This window comes from Acipenser ruthenus, chromosome 5 (assembly GCF_902713425.1).
Source record: "Acipenser ruthenus chromosome 5, fAciRut3.2 maternal haplotype, whole genome shotgun sequence".
NCBI lineage: Eukaryota > Metazoa > Chordata > Actinopteri > Acipenseriformes > Acipenseridae > Acipenser > Acipenser ruthenus.
Window position 1 is genome coordinate 7,495,496 of NC_081193.1, and position 18,133 is coordinate 7,513,628.

Genomic DNA, 18,133 nt, shown 5'->3' on the forward strand with positions numbered 1-18,133 from the left:
AAGGCTGAGCATAGACTATATAGCATTTAAACTATCAATAAATCAGATACTGATTTTGCAAGCTTTAGAAGGGCCAGTGTTGTTTCTGTGCTCATTTTTAAATATGAATCTGTATGCCTTGTTTCAAAGCCATTGCATTGTTGATGAAAAAAGAAAGGTTTGCTGAAATTGAAGCACCCAGTGGAATACAGTCAACATCTCAAACAGCAAACAAAATACATAATTATGAGAAACTTGAGCCTGAACTGATGTAAACCAAGGGGACATTGTGACAGACTCGCATTTAAAAAAACTGATGAAACACCTACTACTGCTCACATTAATTAAGATCTGAATCACTCAGAAGAAAAACATATGCTGGGCAAATTAGTTTGCGACATATGCAAAGAATCCACTAAAAAGATTGTACTAAATAATACTGATTCAGATTTTCTTTATATATAAAAAAAAAAAAAGAAAATTAGATAATGAGTTTGGAGAATGACTTTTGACACTTTTGAAACCAGTTGCTCTTTTAATAAAGTAGCCAATAAACTACAATGAATCAGTTCTAAACACCTGTAATGGTTATCCACTCTTATATCAAGTACTGAACATTGGATTACACCTCTTGTGTGATCAAAAGGCAGAAGATTTACGTAACCACCGGTAAGCTGTCAGCATGAACTCATCTCTCGGATATTGTTTTATAGTCTTTAATCCAAAGCAGGTTAATGATTTTCTGCATTTTTAATTGCTGTGTGAAGCACTACATATTTCTGGTTAGAGATTTGCACACAGCATCATTCCAGCTGCCACTGAAAAGCTGTTAATAAACTGGTTTGTTTTCTTAAAAAGTTTACTGTCACTAAATCAGTGGTGGTTATGTAGTCAGATTTTAGTGGAAAGACAACATAACTATTTCAGTTTCTGAGACAATATTACTGTGTCTGTAGTTGTGAATTGCTGGGACCTGTATAATAGTGGTGAATGTAGTACCTTATATTGAAATGAGGCAGTTCTGGACGGTGAATCCCCTTATTTAGGCCCGTTTAGTCTCCAAAATATCACTTTTGTAATCTCACCTAACATTTAGCAATCATATCTCTTATAGGTGGATTTCATCAATACAACTTCCATAGCAGGCCTGTACATTATACTATTAAACAAGAAAAATTACTACTTCATTTTTAATTATTGCGAACCATATTGTTAAATTTGGGGTGCTTTCCTCAACCCTGAATGCTAACATTGTACTGTTAAAAATATATATGTATTCTTGGAAGATTAATATATATATATATATATATATATATATATATATATATATATATATATATATATATATATATATATATATATATATATATGCTATTTGCTTTTCCATTAAAATGGAAAAAAGGAAAAGTAATAATTAGACGTGAAGGATCTTAACAACATAGGCAGAGTTAAGCGGAATTCGCTTCCCCTCAAAGAAAGCTTTATCCTAGCTTTTCTGTGGTATGCTTTTTGATATTTAAAAATTGTCTATTGCTTCTTCATTTTCTAATTCGCAAAGCTATCTAATTTCCACCTAAAAGCACCCACACTTACCTCCTTGCTCATCCAACATAACCAAAGTCCTGATACCAGCATCTTTACTCTACTCCCCCAAAATGGTAGCAAGACAGAGAAAAAGATACAGAGAGAGAGAGAGAGAGGAGATAAGATCAGTAAGGAAATGAACAGTCCTCAACTTAAGAAAGACAGGAACAAAAAGTTAGTAATAGAGATTGCAACATTTAACATTAACATACAAACAAAAAGAAAGTACTACTGAAGACAAGAAACATTTCACTTGCTAGAAAACAGGAAATAGGATACTATAAAGCAAGCCATGGGTATACATGGAACCTTAACTGTGTCCACTTGAATAAGTGGGTCCTTACTGGACAATTTTTGGTGTCTATTATTTATTTATTTATTAATTTATTTTGGTAAAGTAATCTAGAAAATCAGTTCAAGGTTTAATCTCTGGTTAACTTTCAGTTACCCTGTGAATCTGCATCCAGGAATAGAAGAATAAACCATTTTAAAAGGGCTTTAATGTGTTTCATAAATGGTGGTGCTGGACAATGATCATTGAAATACAGAGAAATAACGATACAAGCAGCGTCACTGCTAGGTGATGACAGAAAGCCAGCGGATGGGATTAGATTTGAAAAGAAAAGTAATATTTTCAATAACCTCATGAACCTTCCACAGCATTACGCTGTAGTTTAACACTGACATTTCCTAGTAGACTCCTGTTCTGTTTAAGTATTACATCCATGCCTGAAGAGCTCTTGAATTGCTTTACTCAACCACCCGTCAGTAAAGCTGTGTGGAAGACTTTACTGCACTGTAACTGTAGCTCTTAATTTTACAGATGCACCAAAGCCCTTAACTGAAAGATAATTTCCTACATGCATCACTTGGGACTTGTATTATTTGTGACAGCCCGACATTGCTAGAAGTCAAAAGCGATACTAAAGGGAAGTGGCAATACCCCATGGTTACAGCAAGACCTTCCAGTCGTGCATTTTAATACTTTTTTTCTCTCTTCTATTTTGCCAGGCTCTCACGCTGCTCTGATCTCTCAATGTATGAGTGAAATTAGTGAAGAACTAATGTCTTTCCTATCATAATCTGACAGCTTTACCCCGATGTCTATAAACAGATTTCTTTGCTAGAGACAAATGCCTTGAGCAGAATAGTTATACTGTCTGGTCATGGAGGCCAAGGGCATTTGTAGTCACCATGTGATACATTATCTTAGCACTTAACACTGTACCTTCATAACATTTCAAGGTTTTAGTGGAAAAACATTTTGTCATCCTACCATGCTCCCCACTTCAACCATCCTTGATAGATATCCAATTATCCTAATTCAAATTCTAGTGTAAACAAAGACACTAAAAGAGGAGATTGCACTGGAGCGTATGTAGGTACATGTTTTAAAAGAGGAGATTGCACTGGAGCGTATGTAGGTACATGTTTTAAAAGAGGAGATTGCACTGGAGCGTATGTAGGTACATGTTTTAAAAGAGGAGATTGCACTGGAGCGTATGTAGGTACATGTTTTAAAAGAGGAGATTGCACTGGAGCGTATGTAGGTACATGTTTTAAAAGAGGAGATTGCACTGGAGCGTATGTAGGTACATGTTTTAAAAGAGGAGATTGCACTGGAGCGTATGTAGGTACATGTTTTAAAAGAGGAGATTGCACTGGAGCGTATGTAGGTACATGTTTTAAAAGAGGAGATTGCACTGGAGCGTATGTAGGTACATGTTTTAAAAGGTCGTGCTAAAGGAGTGATTGCAAAGGCTTTACAATCACCACTTTTTAGCATCACAAATATTATTGTTAAGATGAAGATATTTAGGTTCTTTGTTTTTTTGTACTTTAATTGGTAGTGTGCAGATTTTTCAAGATTCTTCAAGCCCCACAATTTCCACAGCCTGACCAAAGGGCCTGTAGGCCTAGAAGGACTGTATGATTTTCATATCCTAACAGGAAGAAAAAACTCTTGAGGCTGTCTCAGGGAAGTTCTTCAGATGTTCTTTAATTGGCGAGACTGAGGTAAACTATCCCTTGGTGGCAGAACTGGACAATTACGGGCTACCAAATCCCACCCTGCTCACAATGACAGCCTGAACATGTGAAGCTAGGAATGCAAAAAGGCTATTTTCAATACGGCATTTCCCCAAGGATAGAGTGCAGCTGATTTTTGAATGAGATTCCTCCACAACTCCAGTGAATACACTGCTCCACATATTCCACAACTTTTGTTTTTAATTGGTTTGCCTTATAGTTCTACTTTGATTCAATGTTCGCTTTTACTAACATTGCTATCTAATCACCATTAAGTACTTTTTATTCTACACTGTCCACATTATTTGTATGTGTACTAGGTCAAGTGGAGTCATTACATTTTGGTCTACCTTTGCTTTATTTGGCACGGGTGGAAGTTGATTGCATGTTCTTTTGCACATGGAAAGAGGATTTGGTTTTGGAGGTGCTCCCGGTTAAGGTCAGGTCATGGTAGTAAAATGACTCAATGTATTCAGAACCAGCACCTCTGTACCTCTCGGACAGTAGGTCCTCTTGTGGCTCAGCATTCACTCACACAAGGCTAAGATCTGTTTATGACTGCGGGGGTGGCAGTGGTTCAGAGAAAACAGAACTCGCAACAGAAGAGAGTTGGGTCATTTTTGTTCATCAATATACAGCTATGGCCAAAAGTTTTGCATCATCCTGTAGAACGAACAAATTTTGCTTCATAAAGTTGAATGAAGCCTGCTAAATAATATTATGTTAACATACTGAGTTACAAACTGCTTTATAGTTTTCCAACTGACAAATTGTAAAAATGTGACATTTCTACAGTATGCACTAACATGAAATACTGTACTACTATTATGGCTTCTGGTAGACTTTTAAGATATCATTTTGCAGTTTCTTTGATTACATGATGTTAAATAAAATATCTAAATTATGTTGATATATTGTTTGTTTAAAATGATGTGCCAATCCTAAAGTTCTAGGTGATGCAAAACTTTTGGCCATAGCTATATATATATATATATATATATATATATATATATATATATATATATATATATATATATATATATACCCTCCTAAAGTCCAACTTCCACTGCCTCAAAGTGGCAGGAGGGTGACAATGGGTTCTCAAGACGAAGTACAGCTGGATCCCCTGACTCTGGCAGGTTCAACCATGCTGTGAAAGCTTGAGTAACCGACCAAGGCAGCGGCTGGTTAGGCATGAAGTCAGAGGGTGCTAACAATCACCGAGTTACCATTTTAGGCTGCCACAGAACTCTGACCCTGGCCACGTACAACTGCAGATCTCTTTCAGGTGAAGCAAGACTTTCTTCAAGAGTTGGAAGAAGAACTTGGAAGAATCAAGTGGGACATCATAGGACTAAGCGAAGTATGGCAAAAAGATGAAGGACTACTAGAACTCAGAAGCTTCTAACGAGTGGCGAACAGGAGGTGCTGGATTCATTGTCCACAAGGGAGTCAAGAATAATGTAGTAGAGATTGACAGCGCGTGAGAGAGGTCCCCAAGACTGATAGTGAAAGTTTCAAGGAAGTATGAACTTCAGGTCATCCAAGTGTATGCACCAACAACAAGCTATTCGGATGAAGAAGTCAAAGATTTTTATGAAGAAGTACAAGAACTAAATGAAAATGGGAAGAGCCACTGTAAGTTCATCATCAGTGACTTCAACGGCAAAATAGGAGCCCCGTAAGAAGACAAGAATTCGGTCGGCAAATTTGGACATGGCGACAGGAATGAGACAGGTGACAGACTAGTTGAAATTGAAGAGAACAAGAACTTATTCATCATGAAGAAACCCAGAAGAAACCCATCAGGAAATGGACTTGGAGAGGACCCAATGGAGCGAAGAATGAAATTGACTACAAACTCACCAACAAGAAGCACACCGTACAAGATGTCTCGGTACTAAACAATTTTAACACAGGAAGTGACAACAGACGTGTAAGATGCAAAATACACCTAAACACAGCACTGGAGAGAGCGAAACTCATGATGATGAAATCCATCACAATCAACGTGGAAATGCTCCAGAAGCAAAGCCTGGTCTTTCAACTGGAACTGAAGAATAGATTCAGCACTCTTCAAGATCTGCAAAAAGATGAAGCAATCGAGGTAAACAAAATCTATGAGAAAGTGAGGCAAGTAATTGCAGAAACAGCAAAAAACATCGCTGGAACACAGAGTAGAAAATGCGACCAGAAGATCAGACAAAAGACCTCATGAAGAAAAGAAGGGAAATGAAATAAACAGCAGCTCTGAAGTCAAAGATTGAATACATTGAGCTCTGCAAGACAGCAAGAAAGCACATTACTGAGGATACACGGTTGTTCAACTGTAGGTTGGTAGAGAAAACTACTGAAAACAACCGAAGCATGAAGAAAGCAAAACAAAGACTGAGAAAAAACAGATTTTAGTAATCAAACAAGAGGACAGGACTGTCATCAAGAACCGCTAATTGATTTTGAAGACTGAGTTGAAGACTTTTACAGAAAATTAAATCAAGATGAAAAGAGCAATGTCGCAGATGACGAAGACGAGACAGAAAAAAAGCAACCCGAGGAAGAAGTTTTACCGGAAGAAGTGAAACATGCTATCAAACATATGAAGACAGGAAAGGCACTCGGAGAAGACGGCATAACGATTGACATTGTGAACGAAGGAGGTGAAGAACTGACAAAAATACTGCCATGTATTTTTACAGATTGTATTAACCCTCTAAACCCCAGAACGCCTGTGAGTGCCCGTCTTGTAGATTACTGGAACGTTGTCAGCGGCCGTGTTTTTGTTCAGGCGCTGCAGTAATCATTATCGCATCAACATACTCAAATCACTCTTCTGTATACACAGAAGGGATTCACTTATGACCTGGAAGTGGAAATGATGTATGTTCACATTTGAACTTTTGAAGCTATCCATGTTTGAAGTAAACCAAAACAAAGATGGATGCGCCCAAGAGACAAATGTTTTTTTTTTTTTAGGCTGTTGCCAAGATGGTTTCCAAAATTCATTCTGATGAAGAAAGCAATTCAAAATCATTCTCGTCTGCCTCAGACATGGATTTAGATGAGCTACAAGTTTAAAAAAGTGAAATATCGCTGGTATACCAAACTTATAAGAAAACTGTACGACACGCTGTTCATAAGTAATTGAATCACATGCTAGAAACAATGTAAAAAAATTAGCAAGGCAGTTAGTATTGGGTATTGACTATCTGTAATCTGTTTGATTTGATTGTGGCTCGATTGATTTACCAGAAGTAGTGGGTTGTGTTGGTTGTAAATAACATTGTGTTACATGCAAGCTTTGCCTTTTTTCATTATAGTGTATGCTGTTGTTTTATACTGACTTGTTGGAGCCTTGGTATGTGTTTGTATTTGCTGAAGTAAATATAATAAGCAGGTGTTTTTGTTGTATTTTGTTGTTTTGTTGTATAGAAAAATATTTTATTTGCGTGAGCTCTGTGTTTTGTATGTATGTTTCTGTTTGTTTGGAGTAAATTCAATTTAATAAATAAATAAATAAATAAAACACATAAGCTGCTTTTTGTTTTACAAAATGGGACCCTGCTTCAGGAATTTCATGGAATGGTGTAATACACATGACCATTAATAAATGTGACCAAATATTTGGTTAGAAAATAATGGACCCCACCCCCAACCTGTTCATCCAGTTATATTTTTCAGCCTTTCTTTAAGAATTTTACAATGTTACTATTGCAGTTACAAAGTTTACAATGTTATTATTGCAGTTTTAAAGCCACAGTTTTTCTAGAAATTCATAGGTTTAATAATCAATTTTAATATTTAAATTGAATTGCTTAATTCAAAAACAGTATTTCAAAATATGAATACAACAACCCGTGTATAGTATAGGGCTATATCTTTGTAAATAGTTTTTAAACAGTTCTTTCTTGCATTTTTTATATCCAGTTACATATGTTAAAGTAAAACAACAAGTTTTACTTTACAAAAACTGTCAAGTGTGGTGTTATTTGAAAGAATGATTTGACCTGTTAAAATAAAAAAAGAACTTGTAATTATAGATTTGTCATGGCTTTTGAGTTGTGTTTATTTCAATAAAACATAGGAGAAAACTCAGTTTTTTGCCAAAATTCCGAGGTAAACTACAGAAGAGTTCTTTAATTATTCTGGGGTCTAAAAGGTTAAGAAAAACAAAATGCCAAATGACTGGAAGAACGCATCAGTGATACTTTTACATAAGAAAGGAAATAAGGAAGACCTCAAGAACTACAGACCTGTTAGCTTACTTCCTATAATCTACATTTTTTTTACATAGATACTCACCAACAGACTTCAAGATAGATTTGACTCAGCACAACCAAATGAGCAAGTAGGATTCAGGAGTGGATTTAGCACAATGGATCATCTTCAAGTTGTACGGCAAGTGATTAAAACCAGCAACGAGTACAAACTACCACTTTGCTTGGGATTCATAGATTATGAAAAAGCCTTTGACTCTGTTTACACAAGATCTGTATTAAGCTCTCTGAGGAATTGAGAAAACGTACAGAGACTTCATCAGCACCATATACAAGAATGCAACATCCACAGTAAGACTCCATAAAAACAGAGACAAAATCAAGATTAAAAAAGGAGTTTGTCAAGGAGATACGATTTCCCCACAGCTCTTCACGGCCACCCTAAAAGACATTTTCAAAATACTGGATTGGGAAAATAAGGGGCAGAAGATCAATGGAGCCTACTTGAATCAACTACGATTTGTTGACAACATCCTCATATTTACAACATGCCCAGAAGAATTACAAACATGAATACTACACAAGGCTAGGATCAATGCAGGTCTGAAAATGACCCTGAAGAAGACTCAAGTCATGTTCAATAAATATACCACTCCACAGGCAATTTAAGTCAATGTGATCAAGCTCGAAGGAGTCAATAACTACGTATACTTATGACAGTTAGTTTCAGCAATGGAGAACCAAATGTGCGAAATCAACAGAGCAAAAATGGGCTGGAATGCCTTTGGAAGATTAAGCATGGTTCTGAAAGGAATGCTACCCTTATGCCTCAAGAGGAAAGTCTTCAACCAATGCGTGCTGCCAGTGCTAACTTACGGATGTGAAACCTGGACCCTCAATGCAAAAATGACTCAAAAATGACAAATGACTCAACGGAGTATGGAAAGATGCATCCTGGGAATAACAAGAAGAGACAGGAAAAGGAAGGAATGGATAAGAGCGCAAACAAAAGTATGCAATGTTATTATAAGAGCGAAAAAACTGAAATGTCAGTGGGACGGGCATGTAGCAAGAAGAAAAGACCATTGCTGGACCAAGGAGATACTAGACTGGATCCCAAGAGCTGTATTGGTTAAACTGAACACTGTTATATGAGGAGGAGGTTAAAAGTCAGTAAAACCTGCAAAGAAAATGTACAAAATGAAATTTACTTGTTGCATAAGTATTCAACACCTTAAGTCAGTACTTGGTAGAATCACCTTTTGCAGCAATTACCGCTATGAGTCTTTTTGGATAGGTCTCTACTAGCTTTGCACAGTAGGATGGTGACATTTTTGCTCATTCTTCATGGGAAAATTGCTCCAGTTCTGATAAGTTTGTTGGGGTCAACGTTCTGCAATCTTCAAGTCTCGCCATAAATTTTCGATTGGATTCAAGTCACTACTTTCATTGGGTCATGCAAGAAAATGAGTTCTCTTCTTGTTCAACCAGTCCAGTGTGGCTTTGGATTTGTGCTTCGGGTCATTGTCTTGCTGAAATGTGACTCAAACAGGTTTTCCTCAAGGATTCGCCTGTACTTTGCACCATCCATTCTCCCTCTATCCTGACCCTGCTGAAGCGAAGCATCCCCATAACATGATGCTGCCACCACCATGCTTGACAGTTGGGATGGTGTTGACTGGGTGATGTGCAGTGTTGGGCTTGTGTCAGACGTAACGCTTGGAATTTAGACAAAAAAGTTCAATTTTTGTCTCATCTGACCACAAAACCCTTTTCCACATGTCTGCGTGCTTTAAGATGAGGCTTTTTGAGTAATGGCTTCTTACCACTTATCCATACAAGTCAGCTTAGTATACGGACCAGCTTATTGTTGATGTGTGAACACTGACTCCCATCTCAGACACAGAACTTTAAAGATCAAGGTCATTGTTGGCTTCAGAGTGACATCCCAAACCAGTTTCCTGCTTGCCTGGCTGCTCAGTTTGGGAGGGTGACCTGATCTGGGTAATGTCTGGGTGGTATGATGCATCTTCCACTTCTTAAAGATGGACTTCACTGTGCTGACAGGGATAATTAGCGCCTTTGAAATTTTCTTGTACCCTTCTCCCTCTCTGTGCCTCTCTACCACTTTATCCCTGACTTGTTTCGAAAGCTCCTTGGTCTTCATGGTTGCTTTGTTGGATCACTATGTGAGTCGCAGCTTGAAAGTCTTTATATACCTGAGGGAAATTATCTACAAGTTAAACCACTTTGAGTACACACAGGCTGAAACCATTTCGCTAATTTTGTGACCTTTCAAACAAATCATTTGCACCTGAGCTGAGTTAGGGCTGCAGTAGCAAAGGGGTTGAATACTTATTCAACTGAGATTAATCTGTGTTTCTCTGTAAATCTTACTTATTTATATTCTATATGCATTTTTTAACTTTATCAATGTGGAGTAGTTTGTGTAGATTCTACATGTAAAGTCTAATTTGAAAGTGTTGTGGAGTACGCTCAGGTGCCAACAAAATGTGAAAAATTTGCAGGGGGATGAATACTTCTGCAAACCACTATATATATATATACCCCCTGAAACTTCACAACATTTAGTTTTTACTTGCATAGATACAACAGTTTAGAAATGTAAATATTTTACAAAGTGCTATGACACACAACATATCTAAGGATTTGGAAACAGGGTTTATTATTATGATGATGATGATGATGATGATGATGGTTATGCTTGTTAAAATGCGGCAGTGTGCAGTTTCCACATTCCTTCTAAGAGCTGCTCGCTGAAACACTGCAGTGCCGATCAATGAGATCTTCCACCTGGCAGCCAGACACGCAATTAGTGGTAAGGAATCTGTGATCATTTACTGTTGTACCTTCCCAGGGGAGAAACCACAGAGGAAAGTAATCCTTCTCCTCTGAGCAAAATATACACTCAGAAACATCTCAAGTTTGCATCCCAGCCTGGCAGCAAAGCTGGCAAAGAACACTGTGACCTTCCAGCACGCAGCCCCTCATTGGCTGCTGCACCAGGGTGTCAGGATGGTCAGCCACTGGCTCTTTATTCTCACAACAAAAAGCCACATCTTTACGCTTCACTGCATTTTTCCTATTATTCTGTAGTGTTTATTTTTAAACTCTTATTATTCAACACTGACCTAGATACTGTATGAAAATGCATTGTTTGTAAGGAGCTACTCTGGATTGTCTCAGCTCTCACTCATACGATTAATGCACCAATATTACTATACACTTGTATTCTTTACCAAATGCAGCCAACACATCATCAATCATGGGGTTTCCATGCGGGCCAATATACACGTGAAATGGCGATGCGTGTGCACGTTTGGGAGAATTACTTGTGTAAATCAGGTTTGTAGCCGAAAAACGGCCAGAGAGAGGGATAGGGTAAATCTCATTTACTCGTGTAAATGACGAAACACATGGGAAAATCCACGCCCAGTTTTGTATGGAAACCCGCATTTCACGAGTAAGTAGTGGCTGAAGAGTGATTCTGTGGTTAGCAGTGGTGTTGTTCACCTTAATGATAATGCGGGCGGCTTTTTTATTATTGTTTTTTGCTGTGTGCGGCCTGTCATGTTGTATATCTCTCTTGTGGGTTTACAGTTCTGTATAAAACCATTTACCATGAACTGCGTTATGCCCTTGTTATAGTATTAGAGCAGCTGTTTGAGAATACCCTTGCTGTAAAAACTACGCTAAAGTTAAACACGAAGAGCAAGTGAGCTGCTTAAATGTAACTGAATTAATGCCCTCCATGTTAATAAATATAGTTGGTGAACTGGATGTCATGAGCCAACTCGATCGCCCAAAACAGCGCAGCAACATCCAACAGAACTGACCAAATAAAATTGCAAATGAAGGTATTGTGTTTTATTTGTTGGCATCATTAATATTTAACAAACAGTAAATCCAACATAACTTCAAAGAATGTAGAGAATATCTGACAGCATGAGCCTCCTCAGATCGCTGCTGTCCAATTGAAACTGGCAGCTGAGGTAACCTTCACAGTTGCCAAGTCCACTTATAATAACAGAGTTGGGCTTGTGTTTTGAGAGTCGTGGGTTGTAATTTGATAAACACCCATACTCTAACATGGGTTGCACTTGTTTTGGAATTGTAGTGAAAGGCAGTGCCGCTTTTTATTCTCGTGAGTCTGTAACCTTCCCCTTCTGTCTCACAGGCAGCCACTGACTCCTGAACACCTCATTTTGTTGTTGACAAGAGTTTGTGCAGGATACAGCAGGCAGTGGCAATTTTGGGAACAAATTAATGCATTTCAGTCCGTTTCATCAATATCTGCCACCCCCCTTTCAAGTGCCCACTACCCGTATTTGCACAAGCGTGGTATTGAATGCTTCCTCAGCAGATGTCAGCCATCCGGATGGGTAGGGTTTCTAAGCCACGGTAGTATACGCAGCATCACCTGATTCCCTATATGCTGTATTGCCGATTGGTTAGTTTCATTTTATACCTCTGAGTTTATTTTTAATTAATGAGTTGTAAGATAAATTAGTTGAAACAGTATTCACTACTAACAATATGACAACACACTAATGACATATGAAAAACAATTTGGTCAAGAGCAGTAAAACACATTATTAACCAGCCAGGCACAAGGTATTTTGCTTTATTACAGCAGCTTAGATTCACTCGTGTACCAGTTCTCTGTGCATGGAAACCACATTTTCACAAAATTTCACTAGTAATCTTCAAAAACAGCACGAGTTCTTTACGCATAGCTAATTGACATATCAACCCCCACCTTTCCCATTCATTTAAATGACGTCGGGTGAAAAGCCCGGTTTACTCAAGTAAAATAAACTGAGCGAACGGAAACCCAAAAAATTGCATGAGACATTTTTCTCGTGTAAATGTCTCGAGTTAAAAAAAAAAAACCTTGCATGGAAACCCCATGAATGTTGTTGTTGTTGTTGTTGTTGTTTGTTTTTTGTTCATTTTGACCGCAATAATGAAGTCTGAAAGGCTGGAAAGGAGATGATAAATTCTTATTGAATTTGGGGCTGCATGACTGCACTGACAAATAACGTAAATTCACCTGAAGGCTTTGAATCACTAGCAATTGAATTGGGAATGACAAGAGCTTGCAATTTAAATTGACAACTTGCAGGTGAGAGAGTTTTTTACAGATGGAACTACACTAAAGAGACTCGCATATGCTGGTACACAAAGAGCCCATATTTTAAACCCAAAGGGGCAGTATTTAGATCTGCCTCTGTTTATAGCAATGGAATAGACCCCAATGTCCTTTACTCTTTTTACTTGGGACTCGTGCAGTGGTGGCCTGCAGTGTATACAGCAAAACTGTGCTGAAAACCAGGGCATATACACCTTTACAGGGATGTCTGATAACATTACAGACAGGCCTGTTTATTATGTGAAGTCACTTGTATTATTGCATTATGTATGCATTATGATAAAGGCCTTCCCTTTAGAAACTGTAACACTTCATTCGTGAGTTGCTCTTCCCATAAGCACTATCCTGGTTAAAGTGGAGCAATTATTTTTCTGGGGCATGAAGGCCAAGAGTCTTCCCGGTCATTTAGCAAGTAGAAGGTAAGTGGTGCAGCTTAACGTTTCAGGGTTTTTTTCTTTTTGTCAGCTCTGAAACATATGATATAGTGTTTGGCAACATTTTCCATACAAGTGCACAATATTTATAATCACATCAGAGTTAAAATAAAGAGAAATGATCATCTCCTGCAGATATTTTACAGGAATATGCCAGGCATCCATATGATTGTGATGAAGGTAAAGCCCCCATTTTAATGTTATAAAACACAACAAAATACCAATTTACTGTAAATGTTTCTATCTATAACTAAATTATAAAACCTGTGAGCTGTTAAATGCACCACCAGTATTTCACTAATACAATAAGTTGCATAATGCAATGATTCACATGTTTCAATATAGCTTAATACAACGTAATGTAATTATAGAAAATAAATTTAAAGCTGGCTAAGAAATGTAATTGCTGACTTGAAATTGAATTGTATGTGGGTTTCATTTCAGGATTACAGAATTAAAGGTACAGGTAGATATGCCAAGGGCACTTATTGTAACGTTGACCTGCATTATATTAGCTTTCTTTTCACTGATACGATGAGCTCGCAATGCCTTTAAAGGGCACAAAACAATCATTTTACCTGGCTGTTTCATCTGCAAAATGGATATTAAAATACTTCTTTGATATTTTCCTGAGTTACAAAGCTCTATTCATGGCTGAGTCATGTTGTGGTTGGTTTGTGGTGTCAACAGGAACAGGACCACTCAATCTAATACCTCATTCAGGACACCGTTAGCCAATCGGTAATTGAGCTAGGATGAGGCATTTTGGAACAGTATGTTTTCCTGTAAACTTTGTAAATGTATAATGTTTTTTTTTTACTCAGCCTTACCTCTTCAACCAGCTGCAGCATGCGACGGGTGCTCTCCAGTGACTGTAAAAAAAAAAGAATATTTGATGAGAATAGTTTTGCAGTTTCATTTCATACAGCTGGCATTTTTTGGACAATTACTGTTATTTGTAACTACATGCCTGCTAGCAAGGTGGCAGCTATTTTTTTTACCTACTGAGACCGTTTGCTTATTATGTTATCCCTGAAGAGATCATCTCTTTAAATATCATGAGCTGTCAAATAAGTGCACCAGTTTTCCTCATGGCATCTATTTTCTAAGAATGCACAATATCGTGACCTTATACTGCTCATGTTACCTCTCCTCAGACTCCTTGTTCATTAAATATCTTAGATTGAAACGTGAATAGATAGCACGTTTACCTATTCATGGATACTATTTCATATCCTCTGCACCTGGTAATTTTAGCCATTTTCCAGAATCATAACGCTGATACTCATCTATAAAATTCATTTGGAGATTGTAAGCCCTGACTGCTATCCCCAGAAGCTGAAACACCATATTTCAGAGCAGTAATTTGTACGACAGGGAGGGTTGAGAATTTCAGTGTCTAATGAGTTCTTGGTTGCCTCTCACTATCTCACTTTTCACAGTTTTGCTTAATATTTGATTTAGTTCGCATAATATTTGTTTTATTAATTTATATTATTTATATTTTCTATCACGCATTCAGTTTGTTTCAAGAAAGTGAACTTAATCCAAAATTAGCAATTCCTATAGCAATGAAATAAGTGCATTTTAAAATAGACCTGTCAGCCAACAAGCTTTGCAGTGCTGCAAGGACGAGCAAGTCCAGAGGCATAAGACTACACAGCTCATCATAAGATCGAAATGACACTTTTGATGAAACGATGCAGACAACTTTTATGTTTTTAAGGGTTGTAGTTGCAAATACACTTTCTTGTCTTTACTTAATTTTTACTCAAGCACATGTATAATCACAATACCTGTGGTTATTGCCTCTTTAATAGCTTTTAATAAACTTTATGGCAGCTTCTTCCAGGCCTGAATTAAATCAAACTAACAGGTAATTGCTTTAGGTCTTATACTGCACAGTGGATCGCGGGACACGTCACATGACATAACGTTGTCTCTGATGTGCCTGCTTTTTTCCTTTATAGTTTGTAATGCAATGACTGGGTACTGTTAAAAGTTAGCAGTCTGTAGCAGGACTCTGCTAAGTGACCCTAACCTAATTTGACTAGTGTAATGTTGGTAGCTGCTTGGAACTGGATTTGGTGCATACAATACTTCAGCCCCCAAGCGTGCAGCCACAGGCATGGCTTGAAGTGCTCAGGTAACCATCACATTGTCTGGGTAGAAGAAGGGATAGAGCTGAGGAATGCAGCACAGCATCCAATAAACACAAAACAATTGCGTTATTTCACTTAAAATTGAACAACAGCAGTAAGTGAACTGCAGAAAATACAAAGAGACCCATTTTTAACAGTGAATGAAATTGACCGTTTAACATTTGAATTTACCCTGGGCAAGCCCACCATGTTGGTACTGAAATTATGAAATCTGGTTCTGCAATGGTGCCCTCCAACAATTACTGTGACTTTGCATTTTCACCCTTGTCTTGCTTGAATGTATTGCCTAATGTTGGAGAATTGTGTCTGTTTCTGAAGTACTGTCTTTACCTCATCAGCCAGCTGGTCAGCACGTTGCTGCATATCCTCCAACTCATTACGCATATCCGCATCTTCTGCCATTGTGAAGGGATATGTGGATGGACGCTTGTGACCAACTGTTTAGCAGGAGATTCAGTGAGTTCTGAAAATAAAACAACAACAAAATAAAAATATAAACATAATGCTTCTTCATGCACCTTTCAGCAATATCCTAGTGATGTTTACCTCACTCAAAAACACCAGCCAGCATTCAACCAGGACTACTGTGCTCTCTGACCTTCAGTGAGAATACATACTGTCATCTTGCTTGCCAGGTGTCTTTCATTTCTGTTTTTTGAGAAAGGATGTGACATTGCGACCTTTCAACTCTGTTATTCCCACCTGCTTCTTTACTATTCTCCACAACACAGCTAGAGCCGACAGAGTTCAAAGGTGCCAATATTGCAAAGGCTCACTTGAAAGAAAATGAACCTACTGTAAGTGTAAATATCCAATGTGCAAGGTTAGGGGCACAGAACAACCAGGTTTATGATCTCAGCTGAACCCCTTCCATTAAATGTGTTCTAGATTATCTCTTTAACCAAATGGAAGCTAACTTTTGAGCTGGGAAAATATATATTTATGCATTAATAGAAAAACTTGTGAATTATTCTTTTGGATTGAATTAATACACACAAATAAGAACATAAGAACATAAAAATAGTTAAGGACTGATGGTGTTCTTTAGTCAACAGGGTTTCTTTTTAAGAATTATTTTTGCCACAATACTTTGTATTTTAAATTCTCATTCACACTTTAGCTGCCACCCTGGGTAGAAAGCTACCTCACCTACTGTAAAAATGACAACTTTTCTTTTTTTTATACCTAAATAACATTCAAATATTATTATAATCTTACAGAAAACACAGGGGTACAGTGGAAATAATATCATTGTGTCTGGATATCACAAACTGGACGTCTCTAGGTTTTATCTGTATTCAGTTTAAGAAACAATGCTTTCAAATCCTGAACACTTACAATACGTATATTAGAAATTGCACTGTGTATCATACATTCATAAAGGTTAACATTTCTTCAGTGTCGACTCATCTTCAGATCTGACATTATTATTATTATTATTATTATTATTATTATTATTATTATTATTATTATTATTATTATTTTTATTATTATTATTATTTATTTCTTAGCAAATGTCCTTACCCAGGGCGACTTACAGTTGTATACAAAAAATACATATCAAGAATTACAGTACAATTAAGGGCAAGGTACAAAATACAATGACTTCAGTCCTAATAAGAGAAAATACATACAGTATGCCCCAAGCCTCATGTTTATAAATCTTGTTACCTAGTCCAGTTATTTTTCTTAAAAATATTTCCCAACATAAAACCAATGTCATCTTACAATAATTGATTTTGAGTTTCAGTGTTTTAAAATAAAATATCAAACAGAACGAAATTTCAATGTACCATTTGTAATTCAGTAATATGAGAGAATTGGTCAGGGGTCTGAATACTTTTGCAAGGCACTGTATATATATATACAAGAGAAATTACAACATTAAAACATTGTTTTAAATATGATGTTTAATGTATAGTGGTGCTTCACCCACCCACACAAGTTCAAGCTCTATAATAGCTTCCGGGCTTAATAAGTTGCCACGTCAATGGGCTGGATGAGTACTTATAGTGGCAGGCATCTTGCCCTGTGGCAACAATCTGGAAACTGTATCCTTTAAAAACACATTGTTATATCCTCAAACAATACCAAGCAGCTAGCCTGCTGCTGCACTGCTTATTTTCCAAACAGAGCAAACATCGTTTTAGTATTTAATTAACTGAAACATTTCTCTATATCTCTCTCTTTCTCTCTAACACACAAGCACAGTCATTTAATTGAAAATGCTTTGAGAAAAAACGGGATGATCGCCTGCCAAGGCATTTAAAGCTGCATCCCCGGTTCATTTCTTTGCTTGAGTGACTTGTTGTTTCCACTGTTCTCTGAGGACAAGGCTTATCCTTTGACAGAATGCACTAATCCGCATGGGGGAAAGGAGTGTGGGTAACAACCGTAACGCAGCTACCATTCCTCGTAAAATCACAGTTCACTCTTTCAGTAATGTACACTTTGATTACAATGTTTATCGCTGTTTTATTATTAGAACATGCTTAATTTGATCACACACAGGTACAATGGATTTGACCATCAGATAACCCATAAAGGAATGCCATCTTT

General features: G+C 37.3%; 1 protein-coding gene across 2 annotated transcripts in view; it reads right to left on the bottom strand.

Moving 5' to 3' along the window:
- LOC117402899 (synaptosomal-associated protein 25) overlaps window positions 1-18,133 on the bottom strand; it is a 55,333-nt gene that overhangs the window by 14,129 nt on the left and 23,071 nt on the right. For both annotated transcript variants that reach the window (XM_034004510.3, XM_034004511.3), the window contains exons 2-4: window positions 15,905-16,037; window positions 14,243-14,284; window positions 1,573-1,621 (exon numbers count right to left, since the gene is read on the bottom strand). In XM_034004510.3, coding sequence (XP_033860401.1) covers window positions 1,573-1,621; window positions 14,243-14,284; window positions 15,905-15,976 — 163 coding nt within the window. In that variant the 5' untranslated portion in view covers window positions 15,977-16,037. The remainder of the gene's footprint in view (window positions 1-1,572; window positions 1,622-14,242; window positions 14,285-15,904; window positions 16,038-18,133) is intronic.